The sequence below is a fragment of the Rhagoletis pomonella genome, unplaced genomic scaffold, assembly GCF_013731165.1.
Source record: "Rhagoletis pomonella isolate Grant_MI unplaced genomic scaffold, Rhpom_1.0 Rhpom_scaffold_00003, whole genome shotgun sequence".
NCBI classification, from domain to species: Eukaryota; Metazoa; Arthropoda; class Insecta; order Diptera; family Tephritidae; genus Rhagoletis; species Rhagoletis pomonella.
Window position 1 is genome coordinate 19825196 of NW_023458557.1, and position 24165 is coordinate 19849360.

General features: G+C 37.4%; 1 protein-coding gene across 1 annotated transcript in view; it reads right to left on the reverse strand.

Annotated features, from left to right (window-relative positions):
• Positions 1–2983: 2983 nt before the first annotated feature.
• The window catches only part of LOC118735053, a 95686-nt gene continuing 74504 nt past the window's right edge, over positions 2984–24165 (reverse strand). Inside the window, exon 2 of the mRNA XM_036464649.1 lies at positions 2984–3637. Within this exon, the coding sequence (XP_036320542.1) occupies positions 3041–3637 (597 nt within the window). The 3' untranslated portion in view covers positions 2984–3040. The remainder of the gene's footprint in view (positions 3638–24165) is intronic.

Here is a 24165-nt window from a genome sequence, read left to right on the forward strand (position 1 = left end):
TGAGATATTTTAATATTTCATTGTGTAGAAGTTAACTGAAATCGCCTTTTCAAACAGGTGGCAACCCTCCTCAAAATATTTATAAACTATTACCTTCTTAGAGGCTGTTCATCTGGCGCCCATATGTGTATATTTATTTCTATTACCTAATTCACCTTTACACATTGGTGATGGCGAATACCGCAGACGATTTAACGATGAGCTGTATGAGCTTTATAACGATATAGACATAGTGCAGCGAATTAAAATTCAGCGGCTCCGCTGGCTTGGCCATATCGTTCGAATGGACAGAAACGCTCCTGCTCTGAAAATATTCAACCCGGCCGCGATGCTGGTAACAGAGGAAGAGGAAGGCCTCCTCTGCTTTGGAAAGACCAGGTAGAGAAGAACTTGCCTTCACTTGGCATTTCCAATTGGCGTCAGTTAGCACAGAAGAGAAATGACTGGCGTGCTGTTTTGGACTCAGCCAAAATCGGTTAGGCGGTTACAGCGCCAATAAGGAAGAAGAAAAATTCCCTTAATTGAAATTTAATTTAATTTTTTAAACAGGTGACACCCCTCTTACAGTGAAGTTAAGAAACCAAACTTTTTAAAACCATTTCGATTGATATATATCAATATATATTTATTTGTAATAATTGTTTTAACTTTTTAAATATTTTGAACTTAATTTTTTAAAAGGTGGCAACTCCTCTCCAAAAAGTAAAACCTTATTGCACATTTACAGCCCGAGCTCTTTAATTTAACACCTCACGTTTGAAAATTGAGCGAAAGGTGAGGTTCTGATCGCACTGGTAATTAAATAATTTGAGTGTAATTGTTTAACAGGTGGCAACTCTATTCGAAAAAGTAACGCCTTAGTACATGTCTTCAGCCCAAGCCCTTTAATTTGACATCTCATTTTTGAAAATCGAACGAACGGTGCGGATCTGGTGGCAATTGTTTTTAAATAATTTGAGTTTAATTGTTTAACAGGTGGCAACTCCTTTCCAAAAAGTAAAACCTTACTGCACATCTACAGCCCACGCCCTTTAATTTGGCACCTCACTTTTGTAAATCGGACGAACGGTGCAATCTTGACCTGGACAAAAAATCCTTTCGCGTATTATATATATAGACTAGTAAACCCACAGGGCGTTAAAACGCCCAAAATTTTAATTCAAATACCTAGAAACTATTCCAAATTTAGTTAGAACTATACGCGATCCTAGTTGAATAGTGTCGGTTTTTAATATCATTAAATTTCAAATCACCCTGTACCGTTAAAAAAAAACTTCAATAAATCTTATCGCATATCTACAGGCAAAGTCTTTACTTCGTCCTCTCTTATTTGAAATTCGAAAGAACGATGCAAATCCAATCACCTTCACCAAAAATTTCTTCTCGTTTAATATACATACATAATATCTGCTTCAGTTGAAATCTGGCAGGTTTTAAGGAACCAAAAAACTAATATAATATGAATAATTCAGTCGAAACTTTTTTAGAACCTTCTTTTATTTCTATTTAGATGAAAGACTTACAAATATTATTAGAATTAATTTCCACGCCAAAATACCCGTACTTTAGAGATGACACCCGTCATTAATACTTGGACATCCCTTTCGTTGATCGATTGAGCCTGTTTTCGCCACATTCTGCCGAACTGCGTTATTCTTGAAGGTGTGCATTTTGTTTATTTTTATACCCGAGCGCACTTGTGCACAAGGGTATATTAATTTTGTTCACATAACGGTTGTTTGTAACAGCCAAAACGAATCGAGATAGATATAGACAAATGTATACATAAATGCTCAGCCATGCTTAACAGTAGCTACACACGACGAGCATATCTGCGCACATGCGCGGCTTGCGGGTCATGCTCGTCGTTTGTAGCGTGGTTTGCGAGCATCGCATTGGAAACAAAAACAACAACCTCACTTTATGTTGATGCTTGCAGTGTGCACATCGCGGATAAATGCATCCAAGCCATGTGCGTTAATTGAATTTTTGATAAATGAGGCTAAATTACTATATGTATATTTATGTACATACATATAAGTAAAATATAAATAAATTTAAGTAACACATACATAAAAAACCCGAAGTCATAAGTATTTCAATTGCATCATCCGCGTCTTTCCTTTCCATGTTTACGCTTTGAGTACAAGATCGCTTATGAGCCGCTCGCCGTCTGTAGCAAACAACAGCCAGCATGTTGGCGCACATGTGCGCGGATATGCTCGTCGTGTGTAGCTACTGTAAGCCATGTCTGTCTGTCCGTCCGTCTGTCCGTCTGTCTGTCCGTCCGTGTACACGATAACTCGAGCAAAAATTAAGATATCTCAACGAAATTTGGTATGTAGGTTTCCATTTATCCAAGGTAGGTTGGTATTGAAAATGGGCGAAATAGGACTGCAACCACGCCCACTTCCCATATAACGGTAATTTCCAGAAATAAGAAAACTGTGTTATTTTAGTAACTACTGATGATAATTGACTCAAAATTGATATTTACAATAATTTTAAGACGAAAAACAAGAATATTATAAACTTTTGGAAAATGGGCGTAGCCACGCCCACTTATGGTTACATGTGTGTATCTGAGTAACCGTTGCACCAATTTCTTCCAAACTTGGCACAGTTATTGGCCTTGGTACAGTGTACCAAATGGCCGAAATTTTTTTAAATCGGACAAACACCACGCCCACATCCCATATAACGGTAATTTAGAGAAATACAAAATCTTCGATAAACCAGTAAATATTAAAGCTAATTTATTCAAAATTGATGGTTGCAACAATTCTTTACCAGGAAATACGTTTATAATAAAATTTTGGAAAATGATTACATATATGTATCTCGGTAACCGTTATACCAATTTGTACCAAACTTGGTATGTTTATTGTGCTTGCCACGTAAAAGCAAAACGTTGAAAATTATTGAAATCGGACTAAAATTACGGCCGCTTTTCATATAACGGTAAATTTCAGAAATGCTTGAAACTTCAATATTTCGAAATTAAAGAACGCTAATTTACTCAAAATTGATACACCCCGGCTTACCATGTATTAAGTTTAAGCGGCGGCCCTGCAGGAATGCGTTGCTGAGCGTCTCCTGCAGCTCTTTCAGGGCGCGGATCGTGTTGCCAAGGACGCGGTGGGTGGTGCGGCCCTGGAAATTGGCCGTTTGTAGGCCTTGGGGAGTGCGCGCGATCGTCCGTTGGGCGGTCTTCTTGCGCGGCGGTTGCGGCGCATGGTTGCGCGGGTTCTTCTGCGCCTTCTTCAGCGCCTTTTTCTTCGGCGGTGCGCGCCGCTTGACGCTCCTTGGGGCCTTTGTGGCCGGTTTCCTCTTCTTGGACCCTGTTCCCTTGGCCCCGTGCGCGATGGGTGTTGGCTGCTACATGGTGCGCTAGCCCGCAGGTCTTGCAACTACCCGGCGAGTCGCATTCCCCGGTAGTGTGGGTGAGCGCAAGGCAGTTGACGCAGTAGCCCTGCGCGCGGGCTACTCCCAACCGTTGCGGCGGCTTCATCGCCTTGAAGGCCGGGCACGTCCGCAATGCGTGGTACCGGTGGCAGAGCCGGCATTGTAGGCAGTTGTCTGTATCTGCCGTGGGAGCCAGGGGGCATGCCTTCCGTGCTGCCATGATGTCTTCGATCTGGAAGTAGAAGCAAAGGCAGAGAAACGAGAAGTACTTGGGTACAATGTTTAAACAGGAGGTTAAGACCCTTAATATACAAAAGGAAAAGATGTATAGAATTATTTATTGTGCTTTTGGAAGGAAGCACAGTTTGACAAGTGGCCGCGTGGTAACTCCATTTTGCGTACGGATTTCTACGACACGTATGTGGTTATCAGGGCCGTTGCGAACGTTTTCGATTCGTCCCAATCGCCACTCGGTGGGGGGGAGCGAATCTTCTTTGATCACGACGAGGTCGCCTGGCTGAGGATCGCGTTGTGGGGTTTTCCACTTGTATCTCTTCTAAAGATCTTTGAGGTAATCTTCTTTCCAGCGGCGACTAAATTGGTGGTGAAGTGCTTTGACTTTCTGCCACCGGTTTAGTAGAGAGAGGTCTTCCGCATTAGGTTCGGGAATGGCCAATAGCGGTGCACCTCGAAGGAAGTGACCCGGAGTAAGTGCTGTCATATCAGCTGGGTCTTGAGAAAGTGCGGATAGAGGCCTCGAGTTGACGACTGCTTCAATTCGCACCAGAAGCGTCGTGAATTCTTCGAAAGTGAACTTGTGGGCTGCAGCGGTTTTCTTTAAACGGATTTTAAAGCTTTTCACAGCAGATTCCCACAAGCCGCCCATGTGGGGGGCGCTGGGTGGTATATGTTGCCAGTTGATGCCTTGAGGGGCATATTTTTTGACAATGTCTGCGGAACATTCGTTAAGGAATTTAACGAAGTCGCGTTCTGTTGCGCGCTGGGCGCCAATGAACGTTTTTCCATTGTCGCTCATCATTTTTGAGGGGAAGCCTCGTCTGCCAACGAAGCGGGCGAATGCTGCTCGAAAAGCCTCGGTTGTAAGATCCGAGCATAGCTCGAGATGCACTGCCTTTGTGGAAAAACAGACAAAAACTGCAACGTATCCCTTGATAAGGGTTGTAGACCTAAGCACCGATGCTTTAATTTGGAATGGCCCAGCAAAATCTACTCCCGTTGTGGAAAATGAGAGTGAGAAACTGCAGCGCTCAGGGGGTAGAGCGGCCATTATTTGGGTGCGTGTTTGTTGCTTGTAAAGCGTGCACACTTTGCATTGAAAAATGCATTTTTTAATTAGAGGTTTTAGCTTTGGTACGTAGTACTATTGCCTTACCATTTGGAGCATTAACCGTGTTTCTGCGTGAAGAAGCAGCGAGTGTAAAAACTCCAAATATAGCTGGCAGAACCTCGATTCGGTAGGAAGAATTATTGGGTGCCTTTCATTATAGCTTAATGTGGAATTTGCTAATCGGCCATTAACCCGTAGAAGTCCGTCTTTGTCCAACGAAGGATTGAGAACAATAAGAGGACTTTTTTTGTTAAGTGGCTTTTTATCTTGCAAAGCGCTTTTTTCGCTCGGAAAATGGCGTGATTGCGCTGCGTTGATAAGATGAATTTTTGCATATTGAAATTCGTTATGTGTCAGATGTGGATAGGTGATTGTAGCTAACCCCTTTGATTTGTTGCGGGCATTGCTCACGAAACGGAACATGTACGCAGTCACGCGGAGTGCTCGAGAGAAAGAAGAAAAGCGATCAAGAAAATCGACCTCTTCTTCGAGCGCGTGATATACCTCCACCTTGCGCTTTTCTGGTGGAGATGCACTGCATGCCTTTGACCTTGGCCATGCATCCATGTGGCAAGAGAGCCATTTTGGTCCGTGCCACCAGAGTGGGGAATTTGCCTAGTCCTGCGGTTTGCAACCACGGGTGCCGAGGTCGGCTGGATTGTCTTGGCTGGCAACATGGCGCCATGTACCGGTTGGAAGATATTCCCGGATTTGGGAGGTCCGATTGGATATATACGTCTTCCATGTACATGGTGGCTTTTCATGCCAAGCTAGCACAATCTCTGAATCTGACCATAAGAATGTGTTGCACGATTCCAATTTGAGCTGTTTTCGAACAGTTGCGACCAGTTTTGCGAGTAAGACTGCACCACACAGCTCCAGGCGTGGCAAGCTTACCGTCTTCAATGGTGCGACTTTGCTTTTAGCAACCAAGAGAGTGGAATATCTTTGGTTGCTAGCATCTGCGCGGATGTAAATCGCAGCGCAATATGCTTTTTCCGAGGCATCACAAAACCCGTGGATTTGGGTATCTTGCCCGGGAGTGAAATTAACCCATCGAGGGATTTCGATGTGGAAGATGGCTGGTAGATTTTCTGCGAACTGTTGCCATTTTGCCAAGGATATAGGTTTGGCACATTCGTCCCAATCAACGCCATCTAGCCAAAGTTCTTGAAGAAGAATCTTTGCTTGAATCATCACTGGCGATAGCCATCCTGCCGGGTCAAAAAGTTTTGCGACAGAAGATAAAATTTGTCGCTTCGTGACGGCATTCGATGTCGATGCAGGCAGAATGGTGTATGAAAATTTATCTGTGAGTGCGTTCCATTGTATACCAAGAGTTTTGGTTGTGAAAGCGCTCTGAAATTTCAAAAAGTTGAAGTCGAGAAGATCCTCCTTTGGAAATTTTTCTAAAATGGCCGGATGATTGGCCGTTAGTTTCTTGAGTATGAAACCAGCTGACTTAAGCGCTTTGATCACTTGAAAAAGTGATTCAGTGGCGTTGTCAATATCATGACTTCCGGATAGGATGTCATCCACATACGTTTCGGTTTTAAGTATTGTGGCAGCCAAGGGAAATGTCGCTATCGTATCATCTGCTAATTGATGCAGGGTACGGATAGCGAGGTATGGTGCACAATTAACCCCGAACGTTACGGTTTTAAGATTATAATCGGTGACAGAAGAGTCAGCCGATGTGCGAAATAAGATTCGCTGAAAATGTTTATCGTCCTCATGGATGAGTATTTGACGATACATTTTTTCAATGTGGCCATTGAACACGAATCTGTGCATTCGCCACTGCAGAATGAGCAGCATGAGATCTGGCTGGAGTGTGGGACCAGTGTGCAACACGTCATTCAGGGAATTTCCTGAACCAGATGTTTTTGAGGCATTGAATACCACGCGAATTTTGGTGGTTACCTTATCTGGTTTGACGACCGCATGATGTGGCAAGTAGAACGAGAAGTATTTGCAATTCGTTATTATCTCGCATGGCTTCGTGTGCTCCATATGCCCGAGGTCGAGATATTCTTGCAACACATTGTTGTACATTGTGCCTAAGTCTCCTTTTTTCTGTAGCGATCGCTCCATGCTAAAAAAACTGCTGAAGTGCAGCAGACCGAGAGTGGCCCAGAGACAGCTTTTTTGGAAATTCTTCCTTGAATGGAAGTCGCACAATGTATAGACCGTTTGGGGCACGAGTCGTTGTTGTTGCATACATATTTTCACATGCCTGATCTTCACGGGAAATTTGTGGAGGTTGTGGAATCTCCTCCTCTTCCCAAAACTTTCTAAGCTGAGAGCTCAGAGTTGTATTCGAGCACTCTTCTACTTGTGTCGAGAATCACACCACATTTTCGGTTATTGGACCACTGAGAATCCAGCCAAATATTGTTTTTTGCGCAAGTATAGTGTCGCAAATCTTTTTTATACCTTCCAGCAGGATTTGTGGAAGTATATCGCTGCCGAGTACCATATCAGTTTGAGCTGGTAAGTGACAGCTTGGGTCAGCAAGTTCAAGGATCTTGAATCGCTGCCAGTTTTCACGGCTTATGGTGAACGTAGGCATGTGCCTCGTGAGCTGAGGTAACACGATAGCCTGTGTGTTTATCCGTTGCATGGTTTTGGGTGCAACCAATGTGAGTGGACAAAGCTTTGAGGAGCTTTGTACTACATGTCCACCCATGCCGGAAATTTCGAACTTGGAATGTTCGAATGGTAGTTTCAATCGTTTTTGAACTTTCGAGGAAATGAAAGTTCTTTGTGAGCCTTGATCAATCAAGGCTCTAAGTTGAAACAATTCCCCCTCGTGTTCAACTGCGACCATGGCAGTTGGAAGGAGAATTTTGCTATCATTGTCGGTATGCAATGATTGTATTTGTGCTTGTTTGGAACAGCACGGTTGCTCGCTGGAATCAGAGCTTGACTGCGCTTGTCGAGCGGGAGGTGTCGACTGGGCAGTAGTGTGTTGTGCGGCGGTTTCATTCGCTCGCGCACTGGAGTGTCGAGATTGTGGTTTGGGATTCATGTGCAGCAGGGAGTGATGCCGTTGTTGGCAATGTGTACATGACCACTTGCTCGGACACTCATTAGTGCTATGGGTATTACCAAACCAGTTTTTGCACAGCTTGGTTTGGTTTGCGAATTGAACTCGGTTTGGTACCGAAATTCGCTTAAATTGTGGGCAGACTCTAATGGGATGAGGGGGCTTGCAGTAAGAGCAAGTTGGTTCCCTCTTAGGTTCTGCCACAATGCTGTTTTGCGCAGCATTTTGATGAGCGACTGGTTTTTGTTTATTTTGGCTTGGATGAAGCCGGTTAAGTCTTTCGACTACTTCGTATCTTGAAGTAAGAAAATCGTCTATTTGTGACCATGAGGGTAAATCTCTTCGAGAAGAGAGAGATTGTTCCCAAAGTGACAGTGTGGTTTCGGGCAATTTGGATGAGCATATGTACACCAATATGGGATCCCAACTGTCTGTCTGGACGTCTTGGGAATTAAGAACTGACAGACAGTTGTTAATTGATGTTTGCAGCCTTTGAAGTTGCTCGCTATTCTCGGATTGAATAGTCGGCAAAGTCATCAAAATTTTAATTTGGTTGTCAACCAGGATACGTTTGTTTTCGTATCGTGACCGTAAAGCTTCCCAGGCCAGCTCGAAGTTATCGTCGCTGAGCGGATATTGCTTGACGATGGTGCCAGCTTTACCTTGGGTTTTGTATCGGAGGTGATACAATTTTTGAGCACGGGAGAGCTTCGGGTGGTTGATGTACACCGCTGTGAACATGTCACGAAAATCGGGCCATTCTTCGTAACCGCCGTAAAATGTCTTCGTGTCACAAGGTGGGACTTGGAGGAAAACGTTTGCCTCTGCCGAGGTGTGTTCCACGCGAGGTGGTGGACTCGGTGCGGCGATTGCTCTAATCAACGACAGTTGATCGGCAATTTTAGCTTTGGTCACCTCATATAATTCAAGGCAAGTGAAGTACTTGCCTTCTACCGAATTCTTAAAGTTTTCGGGTAGGCTGTCATCTGGCTTTGAAAAAACCAAATCATAGGCGGACTGAAGCCGTGCCCAACAATCATCTAGTGATTTGTCTTTTATAATAAGATATGATTCAGTGTGGTCTTGGATTGGTGCATCACTGAATTTTGCACAATATCTCATGATACTGTCACTCTCCGCTATAAACTTTTGAGCGGATGGGTGAAAAGTTTTGGATTTCCGGCGCGGTGAGGGTTCCCTCTTACCACCGGTGGCTTCTTGCGAAGCATTTTTTGACCTTGTCTCGATTTCAGACATTTTTGGTGGACTGTTCCAAGAGGCATTTTAACTCTCGTGGATGGTCAAACGTATAAAAATTGAGATAAGAATTGATCAAATTTTGCTGAGTACCACCCAGATAACGTTCGCAAAAAATTAGAAAAATATATGTCAAACGAGTAAAAATTGCACTTTGTGCCACAGAAAATCAGGAAAAAAATTTTAAGATTTTGTGGCGGTGTTTGTGTTTTTATTTCTTGCAAATTATGTGAAATTATATTTGCTTTAATTTTCGGTTCAGCACTTTTTATTACGTGGAAAACGGAGCGTCCCAATTAAATCCGCGGAATATGGATTTGAAAAATTTCAGTACGAGAAAGAAAATCACAAACACTTTTCACTTTTATATACGTGGTGAAATATACGAATGTATAAATATTTAATGTGATATAAATAATTATGTAAATACTGAAAAAGTATTGGTTATTTATCTAAACAAATGCAATTTGGAAGTTTTCCCTACTGAGTTGCATTTATCTAAATATCTTGAACTCACTTCTTATCGCGTTATAATATGCGTTGGATTATATTTTTTGCTAGCACGTATGTACAAATGTGCAGAATATGTAGAATGTAAAAATGTACGTACGTACTATGTATGTACAAATATTTACGTATGAAGCCGAGTATATGGCTAAGCTATGCTTTGTCACAGCAGTGGTGAGTTAAGAAGCACGAAAAATCAGAAAGTTTGTTTTGATTACAGTGCGTATGTACATATGTATGTGTGCGGGAATGCACAAGTGGATATGATAGTACGTAAAGAGCCGCTCACCGCTGAGCTGAGTTCTTGGTACCGAACGTATTCAAGTCGGAGAGCGGGCTTTGACTTACGTTCTCTTAGCTTGGTGAGTGCAGCAGAGAAAAGCGAGGTGGAAATAAATGAAATAAGCTCCAGTGCGTTTGGTATATGTGGACTGTATTGTCCGATGAACAATAGCGACTCTATTAGCTATTATGCGAATAGTTGCAGAAAATGCAACTGGCAAAAAAAATGCTTATATGTGCTACCGTATGTACATATGGTTTATGTGGAAAAAAAATGCACTTATGTTTTCGGCACTTTGTTTAGCCAAGTTCAACGAACTATGCGACCAACGGCAAAAATTGGTAAGCAGAGGAAAGTATGTGATTTTAATGTGCTAATATTTTATTCTTGCACAGTGGGACACAGTAGGCATATAAACTGCAACGAAATTTATTTTGGGGTATATAATAAATTTTGCATATATATACATATACCTATATATATATAAGATTGGCGGTAAGTGGAGGTATACCGCTTTCCGGAAAACGGAATTTTTCTACCAAAATTTTAATAGCGGCAAATTGCCGTTGTGGAATTTTGTGCGGCAGGAAAATATCCGCAATTTTAATAGAACCGTTTTTGGCGAGAAAAAATACGCCTTTTATTTAATTATATACATATATATATGTATGTATGCCCGTTGGCAGTTTATTAGAAATAATATAACTTTTAAGAATATGAAAGTTATATTATTTAAATTTTAAAATTTTTTTTTTAAATTAAAAATTTGCCTACTTACTACTTTCCTTTGTTTATGTAGCGATGAATGTATGTAAGTGAGCTTCTTTATGTTTTTGCGCCTGGTGTTACTGTTGCCGCTGATGCTGATGAAGTTGCAGATGCTGTTGATGGCTGCTGATGTTGTTGATGGCTCCTTATTCTGGCTGCTTGGCTGAAAGCTCGCCTTGGTTTTGCTGTTTTTATGATGATTTTTATTTAAATTTTTATTTTTTTTAATGTATGTACATATAGATATGTTTATGTTTTTTTTTTTATGTACATACTTATGTGCACTTTTTCAACACTTTGGTTTTTTTTTTTTTAATTTTTAGTTTTCACTCTGAGTTAGCGATATGCAAGTACATGTGTATTTCGCTTGCATATATGTATGTAGCACTGTATGTAGGCGTGCACTTTTTTTTTGAACACATATGTTTATTTAAAAGTTTTATAATTTTTGTTTTGTTTTTGTAGACGTGCACTTTAACCACTCTTGTTTATAACTTTTTCCAATTTTTTTGCAGTTTTTTTTTTATGTATTAGTTTTTGCGGACGTACGAATACGGTTTTCTCGAGTTTTTATTAAAATGTTTTATTTTTTTTTATGAGCTAGGCCAGGGTTGGCTGCGAAGGACCATGAATAATTCCAATGGTCGCCTTTCGCACTCACCGTTTTTTTTGTATGCCCACTGGCTTTCCGCTTAAAGTAAACACTTGTTTTCGTTTTTTAAAAAGTTATAAGATTCAACTCCGTTTATTCATGAGCTATATAAAAGCGTTCAAGATATATATATATATAAGCGTTCACTTGGTCAAAAAGGATTTCAACTTCGCAAATTACTAATCCCCGGGGCGCGTGCGCGTTTATCGCTGGTAGTTGCTGAACTAACTTGTCGCTCATTTGGCACGACGATGGGAAGCGGCCGTGCACGCTCGTTAATCATCTTTCGGAGTTCACACCGCTGCGGCCACAGGATGCGCGCACGGCCGCTGAATTAAGTTTAAGCGGCGGCTTAAACATAAGGCATTTTGTATATTAAAATTAACATAGTATTAAATGCCATCTCTAGTAAAGTTATAAATACAGCGGGGTGGCGTTAAGAAAAATAAAATAAAATGGTAAGAATTACAATATAAAGCAGAAGAATAAAAAAAAAAAAAATATTTATAAACTGCGAATAGCCTTCAATAAAATCGAAAATTATTGACATTCACAAGTACGAGCCGAAAGATGAACATCAAACGGAAGTTTAAAAGCAACAAAATTTAGGTAATGGTCCGTAGAAAAACTTCGACCTCATTGTATGAAAGGTTCAGAAGGAAGGATTTCACATTTTTCAGAAAATTTTGAAGAATTCTTATGGCGCGTATACTAGCAGGTAGCGCATTAAATAATTTACGAGATACTATTGTATAGAATCTGCAGGAATGAGTAGTTCGCGAAGACGGGACAGCAACAAGGGGGAATGAGTTTTTCCTCAGATAATAGTTGTCCGATTTGACACTATGTAGGTACCCGCATCTAATGTAAAAAATTTTTAAAACTTTGAAATAATACAGGTCTCTCACTGGAAGAATTTTCAGATTTTTAAAGAGTTCTCTGGAGGGATGCAGACGATTCGCGTTACATAATTTCCTAACAACACATTTCTGCAAGGTCAGTAGAGCTTGAATTTTGTTTAAGGGGGCGCCTCCCCAACAGCTGATACCATATGATAATTTAGAATTGAATAACGCATAGTAAACTGTTTTCAGAGTATTATTAGAGCAATATTTTCTGAGATGATAAAAGCAACGTAATGCGGATTGAAGATATTGTTTTAAACGGGATATGTGGTTACACCATTTCAAGTTTTGGTCAATGGATACACCGAGATATTGGAAGTCATCAACTATCTCAATTACAAAACAATTGTTACTGCAGGACGCAAGGGAATTGAAAGTACCAGATTTTACCTCAGGGCACAAATGCCTATGTAGTTGATCGCAGTCCGAAGAATGAAAGGTAATTTTCACATCTGGTGATTTCCTCGCATTCAGACTAAAATAAATTAATTTGGTTTTACTGCTAACAACGAGCTTGTGTTTAGCAAACCAAGCTCTCAGAAGATAAACATCATGATTTAGACTAGCTACCAGTTCAAATGAATTTGTTGAACTATATGCAAGTGCAAGATCATCAGCAAATGCAGTGACTTTTCCTATGAAAGGCAGATCAAAAATTGAGTTTATATAGACCAGGAACAGGATCGGACCTAGCACAGAACCTTGTGGAACTCCGATTTTTATTGTATTATAATTGCTGAAATTGTCGTGAACTTTAACCCTTTGTACTCTTCCGGTTAAATAAGATTCAAACCACTTATATATAAATCCACGAAAGCCGACCGAATATAATTTATTCAGTAAAATGGCATGATCCACCGTGTCAAATGCTTTCGTAATATCAACGAAAAGACCAGCACAACTCTTTTTATTGTCCAATCCCTGATAAATAAATGAGCAAAAATCTAGGAGGGCATCCACGGTTGAACGGTTAGTCCTAAACCCGAACTGCCTTGAGCTAAAGAAATTCTTACTATCAAGAAATAATAAAATCCTGCTTTTGAGTGCCTTCTCAAAAACTTTCGATATCGATGGTAGTAATGAAATTGGCCTATAGTTATTTTTATCTTTCTTATTACCCTTTTTAAATAAAGGAATAATAGTTGCACATTTCAAATTATCTGGGAAAATTCCTGAGAATTTCCTGGGAAATTCTGAATAAATGTTTCAGAATGTCTAACAAGTTAAGAGCAACGTTTTTAAGCAGTTGGTTCGAAACACCATCCTGCCCACAAGAACTAGAGTTGTTGAGGTTTTTTATTATAGACAATATCTCCGAGCCTGAGAAAGGTTCAAATAAAAATCTGTTTTTAGAATTAAATATATTGTTATCCGACATGACACACTTACACGGTGAAAATTTGCATTGCCCGACTGATACAAAAAAATCATTGAATACACCAGCAACAGCAGAAGGATTGGATATGATATTACCACAGTCGTTCAATGATATTGTCTGATTGTCAGTTTTACAGTTCTTGTTAACAATACTGTTAATGATATCCCATTCCTTCTTCGAATTGCCTCGAGATTCTTGAAACTTATTGGAAAAATAAGAATCTCTCTGGGACTGGATATCTTTATTTAATTTTTTGCAAAGGTTCTTATAACGAGAACGGAGTTTCTGGTTAGATGGGTGCTTGTGGCACCTACTTCCTAATTTGTTTTTCAGTTTGATTTTTTTAATGAGGTCAGAACTAATCCACGGTTTGAGTTTATTTTTAAATTTGCGCGGGACAAAGGTGTAGCTAGCAGATCGTATGTGAGAGTGCAGTGTATAAATGAATAGGAAGTATGCTTTTGAAATACCTTTCTCAGAGTGAACTTTTTCCCAATCCTCAAAAAGTAGCTTTTCATTTAACCCTTTCGCTATTTTGATGCCATATGGCGACATGCTTTTTTGAATACTCACAGATTTAATTGAGCTTATCTGAAATTATATTTTTATATGCAACGCTGTAATGGGAAGTTTTATAAACTATATTTTAATATGGTATTGTTATTTTTGTCCTTAGTAGATGAAAAATTTCAATTTCAAAACTTTACTAAAATATCGATTTTCTTCTGCTTAGAAAGGTCTACATTAAAATACTATATTTTACCAAATAACCCAATAAATTAAAAACAAATAAATATGCTATAGTCTCCAAAATAGTGCCAAATATTGCTAGAACTTGTAATTTAATTTAAAAAAGTGCTAATAAATGCGTGGTATATTTTTAAATGTGTATGATGCCATATGGCATCAATAATATTTGAAGGAGCTGAAATCCGTACCAGAAAATAACGATATATTCGTACTGGGAAATTGCAACTGGTAAATTTTTGTGGTGTTATTTAATTTGATTTGAATAAAATAAAATACCATATTAAAAAACCTTTGCATATTTTTGACACCAGTTAGTACAAATAATGCCATATGGCATCATTCCAAAAAACACTTTAGAATCGCATTTTGAAAAAAAATTAAATTGAATGTTATTATATAATGTATTAAGGATCATTTAATAAAAAAATTGGATTTTTAAAGCCCGAATCTAAAAAGATGTACCGAAAGGGTTAACAAAGCATAGTTTATTTTTGTTATTTGAGATTTATTTTTCTCGATCTTCTTGACGTAACAGAAATTTTCAAGTTTAGTGCCAGTCATAGTGTGATCAGTGATTTGAAGATCCAGATTTAAGCTGGTACAAGAATAGATACCACTTAATCGGCAAAAAACATGATCCAGGCAAGTGTCAGAAGAATTCCTTGTTGGCTCATCTAGGTATGAAGCAAACCCATGACTGGCCATCAGAGTCAGGTAATTTTCCAACACTGCGTTCGATTGTAAAATATCCAAATTTAAGCCACCTAAAATAACCGCATTACTTGCTTTCTCATTGTATAAAAAGCTTGAGAATTCCTCAAAAAAGAACTGACCAGATTCTGAGTGACGTCTGTAGACACAGATTAGACTTATTTCCTTGTTATTAATTTTTAGTAAAACTTTTAACACATCCGCACTCAACAAATTATACCTAAATATCTCGTAATCAAATATGTTACGCACAAAAACTCCTACTCCACCTGCAGAATAAGCATCATTACTATTCGCAAAAAAAGTGTAGTTTGGTAATGTATAAAATTGCGTCTCATAAGAGTAAATCTAAATTTCCGACACGAATATGAGATCCGGAGGAACCGGAATATTTCTATATTACAAAGTAAAGAGTCAAAGTTTTGCCGCAGACTACGAATATTCTGATGCACTGCGTAAAAATAAATTTTGGGAGGAAGTAGCAGATTGAAACTGTTAATGGGGCTGTTAATGGAAGGTTTACTGCTGTTGAGATCATTACAGAACATGTTCATAAAATTGCGTTTATATAAATGAATTAGTCTGGAATACCAGACACATCTTCAAAAGATCTCACAACAACAACAACACCATTATCAGCCTTTTTTAACATAATTCTTTTTTAAATTTTTTTGCAGTAGCATACAAGGCTCTGTTATATTGAGTTAAGCTCTCGTTAATATAAATGTTTTGTTTACTACTTGCGCCTGAAAAGAGCTCCGTTGTTAGTTTTTTCTTGGCCTTCAATTTTGTTCGCATAACGTTTTGTTTTATTTCGCGCGAAGAGAAACGTACACACAGAATATTCAGCGATGAAGAGAATGAGTTGCTTCGCTTGAGTGATTTTATGTAGCGCTTCTCTATCTGCTCAGCTGAGACGGACACTCCTAATGCGTTCACAAATATTTTGTCAAGGCAATCGTCGATATTGTCGTTTGTTATTGTCGGGATACCAACAATTTCAACATCTACCGACATTGCGAGATGTGTGGTTTTTGCATGAATTAGTCCAAAATCAATTTTCTTTGCTGAAGTTCTTTGCTCTCCACATCACTTATTTTTAAAGTTCGCATATGAAAATTAACTGTAATAAAAAAACAAGTAAGAAAGTCTAAGTTCGGGCGGAGCCGAACATTAAATACCCGGCGCAATTATTAAATATATGTTTTCCACCTTTCCGAAAGCTACCGCTACACGATAAGCCGGGGTGTATTTATTTTAAGTAAATTAGCGTCCTTAAATTTCGAAATATTGCAGTTTCAAGCATTTCTGAAATATACCGTTATATGAAAAGCGGTCGTTATTTTAGTCCGATTTTAATAATTTTCAACGCTTTGCTTTTATGTGGCAAGCACAATAACCGTACCGAGTTTGGTTCAAATTGCTAGAACGGTTAGCGAGATACATATATGTGATCGTAAGTGGGCGGCGCCACGCCCATTTTCCAAAATTGTATCATAAGCGTATTTCTTGGTAAAAAACTGTTGCAACCATCAATTTTGAATAAATTAGCTTTAATATTTACTGATTTATCGAGGATTTCATATTTTTCTAAATTACCGTTATATGGGATGTGGGCGTGGTTATGGTCCGATTTTAAAAATTTTCGGCCATTTGGTATGCTGTAGCAGGACCAACAACTGTGCCAAGTTTGGAAGAACTTGGTGCAGCGGTTACCAAGATATACACATGTAACCATAAGTAGGCGTGGCTACGCCCATTTGCCAAAATTTTTTAATATTCTTATTTTTCGTCTAAAACTCATTGTAAATATCAATTTTGAGTGAATTATCTTTAGTAGTTACTAAAATATCGCACTTTTCGTATTTCTGAAAATTACCGTTATATGGGAGGTAGGCGTGGTTATTGTCCGATTTCGCCCATTTTCAATACCATCCGTCCTATGCCCAAAAGAAGTCCATGTACCAAGTTTCGTTAAGATATCTCAATTTTTACCCGAGTTATCGTGTGCACAGACGGACAGACGGACGGACGGACAGACAGTCACCGCTTAATCGATTTCTCTTTTCATTCTGATCATTTATGTATACATTTGTCTATATCTATCTCGATTCGTTTTGCCTGTTACAAACAACCGTTATGTGAACAAAGTTATAATACCCTTGTGCACAAGTGCGCTCGGGTATAACAACGATAGCAAAATCAGCACACTAAATAAACGGCTGATCCAGTAGTCGATAACAAAGTTATGCTATGTATAGTGCTGCCAAATTCCAAATGGAGCAGATCTTATTATACTTAGTTAGATCGGTATGACTTTTCGAAAAGGTGGCAAGCCCAATAAACGATGTTTTAAACTAAAGCTTTCATAAATCTCATTCGATTGACGATTATATTTTAATATTTTATACAATTTGCGTATAGTTTACTAAATTGCACTATTCAAACAGCTGAAAATCCTTTTATCAAACTAAAATCTTCTTAAATCTTTTCGTCTAACATTGTGATACATATTTAAATTAACTGATGAATTAAGTTGAATATGATTTTTAAAACATGTGGCAACCCTCCTAAATAAAGGTCGGAAATAAAGCCCTTTCAATTGATATTCATCTCTTAAAAATTCATCTAACTGAACACTCTTTCGTTTGACACCCGTATTTTAATATTTGATATAATTTGTATAGAAGTTAATTAAATTAGACTTTTCAAATAGGTGGCAACCCTCCTAAAAATTTTTTTCAAGCTAAAGCCTTCCTAAATTTCCTTTGCCTGACAGAGAAATTGCAGATCGAGCAATTAAAATTTTTCTTAGAGTGTAAGAAATATGAGCTGACCCCCAAACATTTGACAAACTCAGTTAAAAACACAACAATAAATAGCACATCCCAAACCATAAAACAGAAAACAGAGAAAACTAAACAAATCTTCATAATGAAAATTCAAAAATCAATTTTTTTTTTACCTAGCTCTTACATTTTTCATGGAAACTGAGATTAAAACTGCAAAATTATTCAGAAGTAGTTCCAATACTGAGTAGTTATTTTATTATTTATACAGGGCGTTTTCCTAATAATATTAAAGACTTCAAGGCTTCATTCTATGGCTTAATTCATGGCAAATAAGATTCCCTATATCTCTCTTACGCAAACCCTCTAGGAATGGCAGCTACTTTCATTTTGGTCCTTTTTGACTACAAAATGTTTTTTTAAATTGATTATATCTTTTGGTGTGGATGTCACACGCTTAAAAAATTTGATTCATTCAAGACGACATTAAATACTCAAATGACAAATATAATTTTGTTTTCCTTTTTATTAGTTACTTCGCACGAACAAGAGTTGTTGCAAAATACTGAATCAAAAATTATTTGTTTTATCTAACGCCGTTTATTGTTGGATGACAAATCAATTAACCTGGAAAAAATATTTATTTTTTAATAACTTATATGGCTTGTCGAAAAGATATAAGACCGTCATATCGCAAAATAGGTAATCGAGTAAATTAATTAATTCAGACCAGCCTTTTGCAAAATAATACTGTAAAAAGTTGTCAATGTAAATTAAAATGCCATTTACTGATCTAAACTCGAATTTATTTTTAAAGGCTATTGAATGTTTTTGGAAGACATATTAGATAATTTTTTGTTACCTCAGAGGGACTAGCGCAATGATGAACATAAACTCATCCGTTAATTTGTCGTCACCAAAATTTTGCTTATAGCGGCTATGCCCCGAACTTCCATCCATGCCCCACTTACAAACCAAAGAAGCTTTGGTTATGTCACCATTATCTGGGCTTAGTTCTAAAATACTTTGCGTTGTTTTCAGCAATAATGATTTCAGATCAACTTCGGCTGAATATTCAGTCGATTTAATCGTTGGCAGCAAAGTTTGTTTTTTTGTTTGCAATGCGTTTAAGCTCGGTATACAATCTTTATGCAACCGGTTTATTTTTGCACGTAAACTATTATATTTACGATCTGATAAGTTCAGATCTATGTATAGTGCGAGTGAATCAGATATGGGCAAACCTTCGGTACTACTTTCAGAACATTCAACTTTGCTTGCTTTTTTCACTTTTTTCAGAGCATACTCGAGCTCTTCGATGGAATAGTTTTTCAACAAATGCTCTACCCTTCGATTTTTTGTTCTCCGTGAAGCTTCGCAAAATTCTTCTTTAGAACGTCTTCCCCGTTCAGCACATTTATCCTTATTTCCATTGGAATCCGGAAGGGAAAGGAATGTCCAATTTAGCCATTTAGAATATGTTTTTTCAAAAGCGCTTCTTTTGCGGCCACTATAATTCCACTTATTTTTCATCTCACTATTAAAAAGTTTTATTATACCTTTCATGAGCATGAAATGGTATTATAACTTTGGCCCGATGTTTGTAAGTACCAGAACAAAAAGAGATAGACCCATTAAAATGTATACTTATATGATCAGAACGTCGAGCTGAGTTGATTTAACCATGTCCGTCTGTCCGTCTGTCCGTCTGTCTGTCTGTTTGTATGCAATCTAGTCTCTCAGTTTTCGAGATATCCGTATCAAATTTGGTATGTGGGTGTATTTTTATAATGTATTAATCATTTGTCGGAACCGGAAGAATCGGACCACTATAACATATAGCTCCCATACAACTGATTGTTCAGATATGAGATTTTTCGTTATAACTTCTCCATTTATGCAGCTACGAACATGAAATTTTGCAGTACTAGCACCCATTATCACCACTCTTACAGTGAAAATTACAAAGATCGGGTCACTATAACCTATAGCCCCCATACAACTGATTGTTCAGATATAAAATTTTTCGTTATAACTCCTCCATTTATATCGCTAGGAACATGAAATTCCGCACTGTTTTCAATAATTATCAACAAAAAACTTACAGTGAAAATTAAAAAGATCGGGTAACTATAACCTATAGCTCCCATACAACTGATTGTTCAGATATGAGATTTTTCGTTATAATTCATCCATTTATGTAGCTAGGACCATGAAATTTCGCGCTGTTTTCACTCATTATCAACAGAAGACTTACAGTGAAAATAACAAAGATCGGGTCACTATAACCTGCAGACCCCATACAACTGATTGTTCAGATATGAGGTCTTTTATCATAACTCCTCCATTTATGCAGCTAGGAACATGAAATTTCGCACCACTTTCACTCATTATTTACAGAATACTTACAGTGAATATAACAAGGATCGGATGACTACAACATATATCTTCCATACATCTGATTGTTCAGATATGGGATTTTACGGTAAAACTCCTTTATTTGAACAGCTAAAACCGATAAATTTCGTAAGATATTTTATAAATAATAATACAAAGTCTACTGAGAAAATCGTCAAAATCTATGCTGTATAAGCTTTATCTCCTATAGCACTGATTGTTCAGATACCAGTTTTTGCGATATATCTCCTTTATGTAGGAAACTAAACCCAATAAATTGTGTTACCGGTTTACATACCGATCACATAGCAGTGAAAATCACTTAGATTGGTGCCATATAAAGTATATCTTCCATACCTCTGATTGTTTAGATGCGATTTTTTATATAAGTATGTAACTCCTCTATCGATGTATGCAGATGTATTCAAAAGCAGTAATCTGTCAAAGTAAAATTTGCAGATGTTCATGAAAGGTATGAAGCCTTCGGCATAGCCGAAGACAGCGCTGCTCTTACTTGTTTTTTGATTCAAAAATGCTTTGTCGCATTTAGCGTGTATTAATTTGTCTTCAAAAAATGCAGATAATGCAGACACTCTATCTGATGGACGAGTAGAAATCCAGATATCAGCTAAAATTGAGTTTTTTATAATTGAATTCATATTAATATTAGTTTTTTCAGTATTTTACGCTTCACTACACAGCACAGAATACTACCGCGTGTGTCTACAGTAATAAACTTTACTATTTTTAAAGAATGTTTTGGCATTTAAGTAATGGAAAATACTGTGGTAACTGTAATCAGTGAAATTTTTTTTTTGCAAAAGTTTATTTTATAACCTTAAAAAAAACGATTTTCTTCTAAAAGCGCAATGAGTCTGCAGACTTTTTTTTTTATTTCAAAGAAAAATGCCCCTTATTTCAAATAAAAGAATAAAAAAAACATACTTTTACATATTTTTTTTTATCCCTTTGTAAACTTAGGAATTTTTTAAATTTTCTGCAACAAATTTTAGGGTGTAGCAAATAGGCCATTCCAGCCAGGAAACTCAATATTTTTTAAAAAGCTCTATAGAGTGGTTTCCTTACAGATTTTCTAATTAGAAAAATTGTGTCTTAAGACAAAGTATGATAAATTGTATTTTTAGCAATTTTTTTTTTAAGACTCCAGCTAAAGGCATTTTCATAAAGGAAAAATTTTTAAAAACCCACAACTTTAAGAGGTTTAAACTAAGTCCAGATCCTTAATCTAGGATAAATTTCCTTTCCAACGATACCAAACACGTTGACATACGTGACAACAATTTTTTTGATTTTTGCCCGCTCATACAGCACTATGCGCTGGTCGGTTTTTTATATAAACGCTGATGTTCTCAATTTTTTTAATTTCTTGACATGTTAAAATGCAGCTAAAAATTTGTTTTTTACATATAATTACTCTGGTATTATTGGCGAACATTCCCTTAATTACATACCTGTCTAGGGCAGTTAGAATGGGCCTAGTGCCCGAAAATATGCTGTCGCAAAGAAACTGGTAAAATTAAAACGTTGATACTGAACGATTGACGGATTGTCATGGGTTGGAACTTGTTGCCAGGGGGTTTCTGGGGTTGCTAATTAGGGATCTAAAGTCAGTTTTTCTAAATTCAAAATTAAAAAAAAAAAAAATTATTGGATTTGTGCGAAACCCGGCACTCGAGAGTTTTTCTGGTCGCCGATTACGAATCTGAAGTAAATTTTTTTTAAATTAAAAATGGCGGATCCAATATAGCGATCAAATTAAAAAAAGTATTGAAATTAAAACGTTGATACTGAACGTTTTAAACATTGTCAAGGGTTAAAACACGTTTCCAGTGGGTTTCTGGGGTTGCTGTTATGAATCTGATGTCAGATTTCTAACTGCCCAAGACAGGTATGTAGTTAAGGGAATGTTCCCCAATAATACCAGAGTAATTATATGTAAAAAACTAATTTTTAGCTGCATTTTAATATGCCAAGAAAATAAAAAAAAATGAGAACATCAGCGTTTTTATAAAAAACCGATTAGCGTGACCTCTAAGAAAACTTTTTTTTTTTCAAAATAAAAAAATACGTGTCTCTTTTTTTATCACAAATAACAATATTCTGATGTAGCGTTTATGTATTTCCAAAAAGAGTGTTTGAACCACTCTAATGTACTTGTTTCGTTTGATGTCGTCTCTCTGTTTACAAATATACCAACAGTCGTAGTCTCAAGAAAAATTATGAAAAAATGGGAAAAAATAGAAAATATGACAATGATTCCTAAGAACAAGTTCCAAAATATTCTAGACCTTTGTCTCAAAGACAAGAATTACTTCGTGTGTAACAATAAATTCTACTCCCAAACCTTTGGAATGTCAATGGGCAACCCGCTTTCTCCCACTATTGCTGATATTGTCACGGACGATTTACTTCACAATACCATTTTGGAGCTAAAACAGTTAAAAATCGGTATTAAATTTATAACAAAATATGTAGACGATATTTTGCAATAGTTAACCGCAAAGACGTGAATATAATATTAAAAACCCTCAACAAATACCACCACAAACTAGAATTCACCATGGAAATGGAACATAAAGCCAGCGTCCTCTTTTTGACGTTCGTATCCACAGGAAAGAAATAATCTCACACTAGACTGGTACTCAAAACCGGCATCTTCGGGTCGTTTGATAAATTTCTTATCATCACAACCTAAAAAATACAAAATCAATACGGCTAAACATTTAATACACAAAGTACTTACATTGTGTGACAGGAAATTACACGACATAAAAATAGAAAAATTCAAGAAGATCCTAAAAAGTAATAGCTACCCAGAAAAATTAACACGCGACTTAGTAAAACAAAAAATTACAGAAATAAACGGCCGCAAAAATAGAACATCCAGTAAAGTAACAACAAACACTACAAAGCGATATTTCAGCGTTACTTAAATTCCGCAGTTGTCCGAGAACTTAAGTCAACACATTGCCAAACAACAAAACATAATGCTAACATACAAATCCAATTGCACTTATCCACAATATTTACAAAAACACAAACCCCCATAGAAATCAAACAACAAAACAATGTGGTTTATGAAATTAAGTGCAATGGCAAAGAAGCCTACAATTGCGACAAAGTGTACATCGGAACAACCAAGCGATCCCTGGGTACTCGCCCTATCGAGCTCGAAGCAGACATAAAACAAAGAAACAGCACAGCACTAGCGCAGCATATGAACACCAGCTGATTTGGCGAACGCTAGAATAATTGATACAGAGAAAAGAGCAAAAACAAGATTCACATTAGAAAGCTTAAGAATAATGCAGAAAAGGGACAATGCAATGAACAAGAAAGAGGATACTGATGACATCGCTGCAGTTTATTTATTATGTTTATAGATATTAGTAATATTCAGTTCAGACAAAGCTACCACAAGCGTTGGTAACGATTTTTAGTTTTACGTTCCAAAGATTAATTTTAAATGTAATGTAAGTTAACAACTCTTTTGTGTTAAACTTAACCATTTATTTTTTGTGTATTCATACGTTTATTTGTTTTTTGTTGTTTTGTTAACGTCTTATATATATTGCTGCGCAGGTAAATAAAGGAAAAAATCCCCTGAAGATACTAAAAATCTTAGCGAAATGTCGGGAAAAAGCTTAATGAAGTATTTTTATTTACACAACCGTTAGATCAGAAAAGCCTAAAAAATATCACCATTTTATAAAAATACTACGTTGGGTGGAACACCAGAAAAATCTATACTCACCATCCGTGAGAATGAGTTGGGTGCTATACTTAAACCGAATGGCAACACTTTCCATCAATATCCTCCACAGTCTGTGCTAAAAGAAGTTATATCATGTGAATCTTCATGCAAGGGGATTTGGCGAAATTCTGAAAAAATATCTAAAGTAGAAAAATATTTAGCTCTGCCAAGATTGTCCAAAATATCGTTAA